This window comes from Electrona antarctica, assembly GCF_951216825.1.
Source record: "Electrona antarctica genome assembly, chromosome: 15".
Lineage (NCBI taxonomy): Eukaryota > Metazoa > Chordata > Actinopteri > Myctophiformes > Myctophidae > Electrona > Electrona antarctica.
This window is the reverse complement of record NC_136796.1, coordinates 21,269,413-21,282,179: the sequence shown is the minus strand read 5'-3', so window position 1 is coordinate 21,282,179 and position 12,767 is coordinate 21,269,413. Positions and strand designations below refer to the sequence as shown.

The window sequence follows — 12,767 nt, the reverse complement described above, 5'->3', positions numbered from 1 at the left end:
ATGGCCACCGGTTGCTGTCATCCGTCCTGCCAAAAGCCTTCATAACTTGAAGTTGAACATTGTCAATCTACTACTCTGGGACCAAATTGTGGAAACAAGATAAATGCAATTTCCAATATAAAAGGAGTTTTTCCCATTTCTCCTTTGTATTGTATTTGATAGGAAATTGTGTGTTGTTTTCATGTTATGTAATTCCCAGGACTAGGGATGTCCCGATCACGTTTTCTTTCTCCCGATCCGATTCCGATCATTTGATTTTGAGCATCTGCCTATACCGATTTTTCCCGATCCGATATTTATATTTCATATAGGGATGCCAATCGACTCATATTTGGCCAATCGACGTGTCGAGGCCACAAATCGACGTTTCGATCAATTCTTTTCCCTTTTTTAAATTTATATTATTATTTTTTTGTTGCTGCGCATTTATTCCCCGACCCGACATCGGGTCGGTCGTCATTCATACAGTATGAAATATGAATGACGGCGTGATGTATTTGACATCTCTGTCCTGCTTTTCTTTCTTCACAACAAGAAGAGCGCTGCAGCTCAGAGCAGCAGACCTGTCAATTTACTTTACGGCATGTGTGAGAGTTGCCAATTCGTGAGAGAAATAAGCATTCATGTCTATGAAAACAAGCCAAAAAGAAGCGACTAATAGGCTATTTGAAAATAGCTGATCTACAAGCTCACAACGCATTGCATTGATCTGCTGTTTTCAAAACAATCATGGATTATATTATCATTATTATTTTCTTTTATAAAATGTGGAATATTCTTTGAAACATTTTACCAACAACACAAATTCCAAAGTCGCTTATATTAAAACGGCATGGCAACACTGTCTGTGAGTTTGACCAATGAGATGTGAACCTGGGGTCTGGGAAGCTCAGAGCCGCAGCCATTGGCTCATGACACGAGCACACGACGAATGGGACAGAGCATTCAGTGTTGCTAAGATAACCAACCCCCCCCCCCCCCACCCCCCCCCCCCCCCCACACCCTTGAACGATGGGCTCTAAGTACCACAACAACTGCAGGCAGGGCATGCATGCCATGATGTGGTGAGCGGCGCTGAAAGTTGGCAGTTGGCACTAAAGTAGCAGCACAGCAGTGTCACACACAGACACATGTACCTCTCCTATTTGGAAAACATTTGTAACAACAACGTTTATAACGTTTTATAATAAGTAGAGCTGGGACTCGATTAAAATTTTTAATCTAATTAATTAGAAGCTTTGTGATTAATTAATCTCGATTAATCGCATTTTAATCGCATATCAATATTCAACCCGAGAACAGTGATAAACCTTTTTTTTCAAATGTTTTTTGGTATCCCAGTGAATCAATGAATAGTGACTACAGGATACCACTCATTTTCAACATTTTACTGTCATTAATATACCTTAGAGCTGTTGTGTGGAAATAATAAAAAGTCACCCCATTCTGTGTTGCCTAGAACTGGAGGTCTGAAAAAAATCAGTAACAGTAACAAGTAGATCTCAGTGACATCACAAAGCTGTACTTCATAGTGTTACTGTTTTTTGTCAGACCTCCAGTTCTAGGCAAAATGGGGTGACTTTTTATTATTTCCAGTTTTCCACACAACTCCATAGAAAAATGTTGAAAATGAGGGGTATTCCCCTTTAAGCAATACAACTTTTTTTTTACAGATAACAGATAAACAAGTGCAGCAAGTGCCTATATAAAGTGACTATGAATACTCAAATGTGCTTTACATGGTGGGGCATGAGGAAAAACAAAACAAAACAACTTTATTAGGGGGTAAACACTTAGACAAAGGAACAAAATAAAAAAACGGTGGAATGAACTAGCTGGGGAGTGCATTTCACATGGGGTTGGGGCAGACCATTGTCTGACCACGGACTTTCACACTTGCTGCTTCAGTATGTTTCGCATCGAGGACAGCTTGACAGCTTCGTGCTGTGGTGAAATCTCCGCGAGCCTCTGCAAGGCGTGCAAGCCTCTACTCTGCGAGACATGCTAAGCTGAAGCAGCTAGCATGGAAGCTAGCTCTGATCCATAGCTCTGGCTATGGACCAGAGCTAGCATGAAGCATGGAAGCTAACATTGGTCATATGGCTTATGGATCCGATTCCTTTCCCTCTGACATTGCACACAACCATGCTGCTATCCACGCGTCCATCCGATAGCTTTTAAATCTAAATGTCCCATCCACGGAGCAAACGTTTGGGTGTTATAAGTTGTTGTCTGACGGAGCTGTAGTGTACTGTGCCACTGGACTGCTGCTGCTGCTCCTCCCCCTGCCGTGCAAGGAGTGCAGCAGCCTAATGAGCCTAGAAATGCACCCAGTGAGAAACGTTCCGCCGTGAAAAAAAAGGTGCGATTAAATGCGTTAATTTTTTTAACGCGTTAATTTTTCTGTAGTTAATTAATCTCAATTAACGCGTTAAAGTCCCGGCCCTAATAATAAGCCATTACAACAATAATAATAATAATACAAAATAATAATACAAATAAAAACGATTTTTGAGTCGCGGTGGGCATGAGTCGGAAATCGAGTCGATTTTCGACTTTTTTCAACATCCCTAATTTCATAGAAAACGTTTATGCCATATCACAATAGTACAATATCCCAAATAACAGACAATTTCCAGTCTAATATCATATGGATATAATATTGATACTAGGGATGTCCGATCACGTTTTTTGGCTCCCGATCCAATTCCGATCATTTGAAAATGACATGATCGACTCCGATTCCGATCACCCGATCCGGACAACCCTACCCAGGACATTTTTGTTTTAGCCATTTAGCCTTCATGTCTGAATGTACCATGTTTTTTTACTAATACAGTAGTCAATCAAAAATAAATCAATGAAACTCTACAGTATTTTTACGCAATATGCACGTGTTCCAGGCTCGAGTTGTTCGCTAGCATGCATGTCCTCACTAGTATGCATGTCCTCACACGACAAACCAAGAAGATGACAGTGGGACATGCTCTTGGTACGGCCTGCTAACCCCCCCCCCCCCCCCCCCCCCCCCCCAATCTTGAAAAAACAATCTTGATTGATCCCTACCACCATACTGCCTTAGTTAAGTATCCATGATCTCAGAGAGAAGACATGGCTGGAAACTAAATACCGTTGGATTAGAGCGCCATTCAGCTTTGACCAAACAGCTTCTGACGTGATATCAAAGAACCTTTCTTTTCTTTTTTTTCTGTAAGCATGCCATTCGCCGCCACGTCAGCGGCGGTGACCTCAAATGGCGGCCGCTCTGGCGTTGGTTGTCCTGCTGATAATAATTACTTCCAGGGACTCAACAACATCCTGGCTCCGGTGGTTTCTCCAGGCCCCGAGGGTTCCCCCGTTCGAGCCGACACATGAAATTCGGGAACCATTTCCCAGGACGATGTGGAGAGATTCTTGCCAATGTTCATCACAGTCCTCTAAAGCAGTGGGTCTCAAACGTTTTACTTTTAAAGGCCGGGTGCATGTGTATAGTTAGACATGCCAACAGTCAGGACTGTTGGTGTGTCTAACGTATGCACCCCTAAGTGGTGAATCATTTTGCCAGGGATCTTTGACCCCTCAAGTTTCCCGTTATCTGAAAAACCGCTGCTCTAGAGGCGGGCTGGACGTACCTATTTGTTTCCGGTACTGATCAACAGGCAGATTGGCTCCGCTGGCTCCGCTGGCATCCTTACGGCCCATGGTTGCTGCTTCCTCCCTCAATCTGTGCGTGGAAGGGGAACACAACGTAACGATGAGCACTGAACCTCACAGCAACACTGAACCACAAAGTGTTGGCTCAGGCTTACATGCAAAAAAACGACTTGACCACAGCATCCCTCATTTAGGCACGTGAAAATGTAGCGCAACATGATTTTAAAGTTAAAGTTTACCTAATATTTTAGTGTAATGAAAGGACAGAAATGCGAGTTCACAGTTCACACACAAACGTATAACGCTGGCGCTTTATAGTTGCTTTTTGTATACATTGCCATATGACAATGTATAAAAAAATATGAACATTTACCTACAGTATCTGCACAAATCAGGGAGGCCAGTTTGAAAGTTAAGTGTGCTGGTGGGGTTTATAAATAGTGCGCCAATGGAAAGTATTAACAAGAGCTTGTGACTACGGTAAATAATAACGACACTGGATCCTGGCACTGTTTTTTTAAAAAGGGGTTAGGGAGTCAGGGACACACCTGTACAACACGACACCAACGATATACAGTACTGTACAGACTAGAGTATTATCGAGGCAGGCCAGTACAGTAGTCAGTTTTGATAAGGCAGATGGTTTATCTTGCGCATGCATCTCCTGGTGGTAATTAAATGGATTCTCACCACCTTCCTTGTGTGTGTTATGTTCACAGTGTGAGCGCCTGCTATCCATCTCATTTAGGCTAACACACACCACTTCCCCTCACACCACCGTATCTGTTTGATTACCATCACTACTCACGCTGCTATAGTAGCACGGCTGTTCCACCTGCACACTCGCGTGCGTGTGTGTGTGTGTGTGTGTGTGTGTGTGTGTGTGTGTGTGTGTGTGTGTGTGCGTGCGTGTGTATGTGTGTGAGTGAGAGACTACTTGTATTGCTGTACTTGTGAGGGCCAAATGTCCCTCTCAAGTACATAATATCGCAATACGAAAATCCTCACAAGTATAGTAATATTGTGTGTGTGTGTGTGTGTGTGTGTGTGTGTGTGTGTGTGTGTGTGTGTGTGTGTGTGTGTGTGTGTGTGCGGCTCATTGAGCACCCACCGCTCAACACTTGACCAGGAACGTTCAACGGTGCAGCAATCAATAATAACTGTGCAGTTGCAATGGACTTGCATGCTTCAAGACGTTACTAGACCCCCCCACCACCACCACCTCACCCCCTGTGACCCATTTATCTGTTCATAGGTCTGAGAAGAGGAGGTCCATCTGAACGCATCCACACCAAGGCTTCAGGCTGGGCAATTAACCGGAAATATATCGTAAAAACGTTGATGTTTTGATATAAACGAATCGACACAAAAAGGTTGCAATAGGTGGTTTCTAAATGACTAAATTGATTAGCCTGCATGATTAATCATTTGATCCTGTATTACAGTATGCTTCATTGTACAATGGTGGCATGCAAAAATAGTGAACATAGCAACACTAGAAGCTCAAAGCACACACTAGCATCACGACAGACACGAGGTAAAAGTTAGACATAATTGTCATATTGATTTGAAGTCAAATCAGCCTATTCCTCACTGTTCCACAAAATACCGGCCCAGAATTCAAAGATGTATGTGCGTCCGTGCAATTCAGAGACAAACAGGGAGGAAGAAAATAGCGAGATATAGCGATAATATAATGGAGACTGATTGCACACGCACAGGTGCATTTTACAGTACGGGTGAATGGAACAAAAAAAAAGGGAAGAAAAAAGAAAAAGAAAAAAGAAAAAGAAAAAAAAGGAGAAAAACTGTAGAAAAAATTGTCTGCGTGCATCGGAGGAGAACGAGTGTGTGTGGTGGAAGATTCTCACGGTGTGGTCAGGGGAATAGAGAGAGAAGAGACTGAATTAGCATGTTCAAGAAGCATGGCCGCCTGCCTGATGGGCTTCCCCTGGGGTGCAAACAGCCCTCAGAGAGATACGTTTGTTTGTTTGTTTGGTTTTTTTTTTGGGGGGGGGGGGTACGTTACTCTAAGACCACTGTTTTTCTGCAACGTTTTCAACAACAGAACCACACGAGAGAAAGAGAGAGAGAGGGTGAGAGAGAGAGAGAGAGAGAGAGAGAGAGAGAGAGAGAGAGATAGTTACACAGTAAAATGTCCCTTTATATTATGTATTTTTTTGCTCCGTGTCCTTGAATAGGTGTTTCCTCCAATTACGGTAGATATACAGTACTGTCACGATTACAATTTTAAGTTGACGAATAATTGTCACACACATTTTAATGAACAATTTCATTGTGTTTTTGGCATTTAACATACTAAAGCGGTGCCCGTTGGGCAGAAATGGGCACTGGCCTACTTGAAACGATGCAAGTTGGAAATGCATGCAGCACCCAGTTATTATGTGTGTCCCTTCTATGCAGATGTAACAGGCCAGCTCCCTAGTCCATAAATGGAGATATACAGTAGGGGTGATCAGGTCCAGAGCCCGGGCAGAGGCTTTTTTGCTGGTTCTGGACAACCGGTGACACCGGGCACTGCACCACCCCATTCGACTGGTATCACCCCATATAATCGGCGAAATCATCCGTTATCAGCACGTTTGAATGGGGCCAGAATGTCCATACTGGCATCCTCACTGTTCAGTATGTCATTATCTGCGATTGTAGCATTGTCATTATCACTGATGTCCTGACGGAGGCGCGCCGTGTCTGGTGGCCATGAGCTACGTGAGGCACCGCCGAGCGAGGCGCTAGCCGAGCGAGTCGCCGTGCCGAGCGTTGCGAAGGCCACCAGACCCGACTCAGCGCCGTTCGAGTTACGTCCTGATAGACAGAGAATAGTATATATTAGTAGCTCCTAGTTCCATCATGCACCAAAATGACACGTCCACCAGGGGGAAACCTTGACCAGGCTATGTGGTGAGGATGCCAGTATGGACATTCTGGCCCCATTCAAACGTGCTGATAACAGATGATTTCGCCGATTATATGGGGTGATACCAGTCGAATAGGCTGACTGCACTCCCTGTGGTGATGTGGAATACTGTACGTGTGTCGTGAAGTCGGTGGAGCAAATGGTTCTCGAGTTACGTGGATTACAGACATACACATGACACACGCACGTACACACAGACGTGGTGCATTTATAGATAGATGAATATACTATTTAAATTTATGTTTGGTTTTTAGGCTTCATAATCAAAAAATGCACAGGCCAGATAAGACAAATAACAAATTTACTTATAAATAATTGTATACTTTCAAAACGCTGTGACGCGGTGTAAGCTTGTAGATCAGCTATTTCTGCAGTGTTTGTATTAGCATTTTCAACATGGAAACGATTATGTGAAATAACTGTGATTAACCCAGGCGATTATGTTATATATTTCCTTGTTGAAATGTGCTATACTGGCGGAACAACTCGGTACTGGGCCGGGGTGGTGACCAGGTTTGGCCTGGTCACCAGCCCCCCCCCCCCCCCCCCCCACACCATGCGATATATCGACGGTGACGCTTGACATCGCGTAACATCACTTTTAAACAAACATATCCCAGCAACTGCAGATACAGTACGTTGCTCTCTCAACTTGATTAAGGTATCGTAGTTCTTTGTATGCTTGCAAGCACCAGACAGTACTGTAGGCCTACTGTAGCCTGCCTGCCTAGTGCCTAGGATCCACTTCCACCATGTTTAACGTATATTCCAAAGTGTGTACACATTGTTTAAGTCAAAGATGCGCAGCATCATGGCTTTCATATGGTAATATAAACTTTGGCTAAAAGCAATCCACCACCACCATCACTTCTAATCAATGTTTAAGGTCTGTCAGTCCCTCCCGGCAAGATCTGGAAAAACAACTGTCTGTCATGGAAGTAGGCTACAACCGAAACAGACTTCCTCTTCCAAATAAGAGCTATACTTGTAATGATTAGTCAACACTAGTTTTATTTCTCAGAAGAAGAGATCACATTAGTCCAGTCCTGTCAACACTACATTGGTTACCAGTATCGTTTAGAATAGATTTTAAAGCACTTTTATTTGTTTATAAAGCACTTAATAACCTGACACCTTCGTATATTAAGGATTCCATACATTTGTATGTTCCCACTAGAACACTCAGGTCTTCATCCACTCTTCTATTAAAATTACCAAAAGCTCAACATAAGAACACCGTTGAGGCCGCTTTCTGGGTCTATGGCCCCAAGTTGTGGAACACACTACTGCACCTTAAAAGGGCGACCTCCCTTGATGTTTTTAATCGTTTACCCGCCAGGAACATAGGAATATTAACACGTAGAATCTTGTAGCCTGCCACAAACGGAAAAGCCGTTTTAACAGCGATGTATTCATTAATGCATGTTTTAATACGATCGTATCGAAATCTACCGTCCGTTAGCTTTGTTATGCTTCTGACACAATGGGCGCGGCCATTTTGAAAATGCGCGCGCATCCACTAACATTGCCGGCTCTGTTTTCAGACGGCTTTATCTCACAGAAGCGACATTGCAGAGGACGCTTTGTCCCAGACAAGCGTTTTCAACGGCCTGTAGCAGGCGCTGTGATACTCGCGGTCCACTTTTTCCACCACCGACCGAGAGAACGAGCACCAGCTTCGTCAACACACACGGAATGGTTTCATAGTAAAATGCGATACGGATATTTGGCTCTTCAAAGTAAGTGTCACGCGTGATTAAACCATGGCAATACGCAATCGAGGGATTAATTAATGGCGGCAGGCTAAGAGTTAAGAGAGAGTTGAAAACTTATTTTTTCAACTTGGCATTTGTTCGGCATTTATCTTGTCTTCATATTCAATGGTCTGATACAATTTTCCTTACCATATTTTGTATGTGTACCATACTTTTGTATTGCCATTTTTATTTGCTAATTTGTATATATTGTGTCTTGTATTGACCTGCTTTTTTGTTTTTCGGCATTCCGCTGCTTGTTATTTTTTATGTGAAGCACTTTGGGTTGCATTTTATGTATGAAAGGTGCTATATAAATAAAGTTTATTATTATTTAAGTGAACTTACGGGATGTGTAGATATATTTGTAGCGCCCTGAGAGATAATGCTTTGAATGGGTATCTGTCGTGAGTGACCGGGTAGCGCTGTGTGGTCGTTGATCGATCATCCGACAGCCCCGGCACCGGGCCCCCTGGAGTCACGGGCGGGGGGGAAAACCACAACCTAGGTAGCACCTTGCTGGCAAGATGGCTGCGATCTGAATATGGCCAATTATATAGTGATAGATCATGACACGAAAATGCATCAATGTAGATGGTATGCAAGTTATTTACACCAGTGCTTCTCCAAGTGGGGTCCAGGGACCACCAGGGGTCCTTGAGGTGGTTCCAAAGGGTCCCCAGCAGAATTAGGCTAGTTAATATAGCATCAAAATCAGTTTGAACCACAAACCTATTTTATATTTGGGGCTTTTCAAAAATAGCCGATTTACAAGCTCACAATAAGTCCCGTGATGACACGTTGTAAGCTTGTAGAAAGGCTATTCTTGAGAATTGTGGAAAAGTATTTTAATATTTGTATTTGTTTAAGACACAAAAACAGCCGAAAAACATATCAATTAGGGCGTCCGTGAGTGACATGAAAATAATTTGAGAAACAATAATTTACAAACTGCAGCCATATTACGGTTTATAAAACACTGAATGGTTTAGGTCAGGGATCTTCAACAGGGGATCCGGGACCCCTATAGGAACTCCTCAGATTTATATACATATTAAAATGAATCCAACACAACACTAAACATTGCTGTCAAACAAGTCTATGAAGCTATCTATGAAATCTATGAAAAGGTTTAATCTGCAACACAATTTTATACAATAATAGTGGGGGTCTCTGCTTCCTCTCGCTCTCAGCTAAGGGGTACTTTGGCCTGATAAACATTGAAAACCCCTGGTTTAGGGCTAAAATACGTCTCTGATCTCGATATCAGGAACCATTCCAGACTGTTCAGGTCATCTGGGAAAGGTCTGCCTTATGTCCCAATAGAGAGTATGCGCATGCTTAAAATGAATGGCACATCGAGTGGCAAATAGAGTGGCAAAGCAACAGGCAAAGTGAGTTTAACATCGTTTAATGTTGTTTAATGCAATCAGATATGACTTTTCTGTTTGGATGTATGGGCTGTCAAGGCCAGAAAATAGTTTTTTGCCACTCAGTAGGCATTCCTGCATAACTTCCTGGTTTGATGATGTCACGCACATACCCTCTATAGAATCAATTTGGAGAGGAATCTTTATGCCACATTATCTGAAACAAACTCCCAGAAAGCTGCTACAACAATCAGTTCTTTTAAATCACAGCTTAGCAAAAAATGTTTGACACTGCCTTTTATTGACATATTTAATTATTCTTCTGCACTGTTATTTTACTCTCTTATTCTCTGTTTTAGTTTTACCACTTTTGTTTTTACTGGTTTCAATTCTCCTTTTTCGTTTTCTATTCCGATTTTTACTGAATTCATTCAATGTGTTTCCTTTGCTAAATGTTTGATGAATGTACATTGAATTGCCTTTAATTGTTCATTTGTTGTCGAAAAAATGTGCTCTACAAAATAATCTTGCCTTGCAGTGATTGAAAACAATGCTGACTGTACAAAACGTAGTGAGCTTGTAGATCGGCTGTTTTCGTACAACAAAGGGTTTAAACCCGACATAAATGCAGTTTATTTCATTCATAAAGAGATACTAATGCTGTGAATAGTACTCACAGTCACTTGCGCGTTGTTTGTGGAGAATGTGTCGCTCACTGTAGGTGTTTGCACATTATGGAAAGCTGCTGCATAAATGGACACTTCAAATTTCGAAGCTTTACTTTTTTCTTATCTCTTTTTTAATGTACTTTGCTCTAAAATCCTCCCGGAGGTAAACGCCAGCGCATCACGTCCTCTCAATTATTATTACCAGGACTTCCTGGTTACGCTCCTTGGTTACACGTCTACTGTCGCTGACAGACAGCCGTTCTGTCCAATCAGAGGCGAGCGTTTTGTCGACCGGACCAATGGCGAGCTTAGACAGGCGGGTTTTGCGGACAAAAACATTGAACAGGCGTGTGTTGTTGTGGTTACGTTTGACAGACAGTCCCCCGGCTTTATGTTTCGTAGTGCGACCGTGTCGCTCGTCCAAAAGAACAGATCTGCCAGTAATCACCGCGTCGCGATGATACGCGGTGACAGCTTGTAGATCTGTTCCTTTTGCCACGCATAGCCTGCAGCCAAGGGTAGTGGTTTCTTGGTTAAATTAAATAGATATTCTGTAGTGCTTGTTAGGGCAGTGTATTTTCTCTCTCAGTAACAGGGGTCCCTCTAGCTCTTCATTAAATAGAAAATACATTTTCAGGTTTGATACCAATTTTATCCAGAATCAGAACAAGTTAAATTGGAAGTGAAGACAAATAAGCAGACAGAATTGAAACTAATATCCGGAACACTATAACATTGAAGATACTTTCCGCTGATTGGCTAGAAAATGTAGGCCTACAACCCACCTGAAAATGTATTTTAAATATCTGGAGAGACAGCTACTGACTAACTATCACAATTGGTTTAATCTATAAATAAAAAATAAACGTTCTTGAAGAAGAATAAGAATAATAAGAATAAGAAATATAGCTGCAAGCAGCGATAAGACGGGACCAATCAATAAGGAAAATCACACCCGTGTGAACTGAGCGGTGCAGGCTGCTCAACAACACCGCTGGCTGGCTGCAGTGCTCAGTGTGAGTGGCTGCTCAACAGTGCCACTTTCGGTCACCCAGCGGTATTGAAGCTGTTCTTCACCCAAACAGACAGACAGACAGACAGACAGACAGACAGACAGACAGACAGACAGACAGACAGACAGACAGACAGACAGACAGACAGACAGACAGACAGACAGACAGACAGACAGACAGTTAAATAAAGCCTGGGCTCCGTCCTGGTGCATTCATTATGAGGCCACTAATCACGCCCTTTGAAACGTTCAAATGAATAAGCTGAGAAATGACAATCGTGTGTCAGAGACTCTCGCCACTCGCTTGCTAAAAAAATTAATCAGTCGCCGTGATGATGAGTGCAAATTGCCTGAAATGATGTTGCCACGTCTCCAGTATAGCAAGAGGAGATGGTGCACGCACACACACACTCACACGCACAAGCATGTGCACGCCCACGCACACACACACACACACACACACACACACACACACACACACACACACACACACACACACACACACACACACACACACACACACACACACACACACACACACATTTAGCCTGCCAGTGGCCCTGGGGGAGCAGCCTTCTCCCGCATTCTTTTTAATGTCTGGCAATTAAGAGGGACGCTTAAAGAGAGAGAGAGAGAGAGAGAGAGAGACAGACAGACAGAGAGAGAGAGAGAGAGAGAGAGAGCTGGTGTTGGGTAGAATGAAAGAGTGTGCAGGCCAGGGTATGAAGGGAAATGGGGTGGAGGTACAGTAATAGAGATGGACAGACAGACAGACAGACAGACAGACAGACAGACAGACAGACAGACAGACAGACAGACAGACAGACAGACAGACAGACAGTACTGAATACAGAACTTTTAATTGTAAATTAAATGACAGCTAAAACTCCATAATATTGCTAAAATCAGAATAGGTCTACACTAGACACTCTGAACGCTTCATCGTGTACATCCGCCTATACATTTTTGCTCTCATTAGCAGTTTACACTTTTCATATCTGTCAGTGTGACAGGCTCGACAGCACGTTGGTTTGGTTCGCTCTACGGGTGAAATTAATCACGTAACACGAGTATGTTGGAAAAAACACTTTTCACGCTTCCTGCCGAGGTTATTTTGTTAACGATTGTAGGCATAACTCTTGTTGCTGTTTTAGGTAAACTGTGCAGGTTTTAAAAGCAGTAGGAAAAATAGTGTAAAGTTGTTGCATACAGGCGTTAAAGGTGCAATCAGTGATTTTCTTTTGTTAAAATAAGCTCTATAGTCTGATAGCAATCTAGAGTACAACTCTGAAAATGCGTATTGTCGGGAGAAACCACCTAACTCCAAAATGTCAAATTTTCAGGAAATTAAGAAAACCTTATATTTTTAAA

General features: G+C 42.7%; 1 protein-coding gene across 2 annotated transcripts in view; it reads right to left on the bottom strand.

The window, feature by feature from the left end:
* The window catches only part of triqk (triple QxxK/R motif containing), a 31,392-nt gene extending 20,823 nt beyond the window's left edge, over nt 1–10,569 (bottom strand). Inside the window, exons 1-3 of one of the 2 annotated variants that reach the window (XM_079523092.1) lie at nt 10,394–10,569; nt 8,695–8,850; nt 3,633–3,724 (exon numbers count right to left, since the gene is read on the bottom strand). In XM_079523092.1, the coding sequence (XP_079379218.1) occupies nt 3,633–3,702 (70 nt within the window). In that variant the 5' untranslated portion in view covers nt 3,703–3,724; nt 8,695–8,850; nt 10,394–10,569. The remainder of the gene's footprint in view (nt 1–3,632; nt 3,725–8,694; nt 8,851–10,393) is intronic. The other variant, XM_079523091.1, reaches the window with a different exon arrangement.
* Between the last annotated feature and the right edge of the window lie 2,198 nt (nt 10,570–12,767).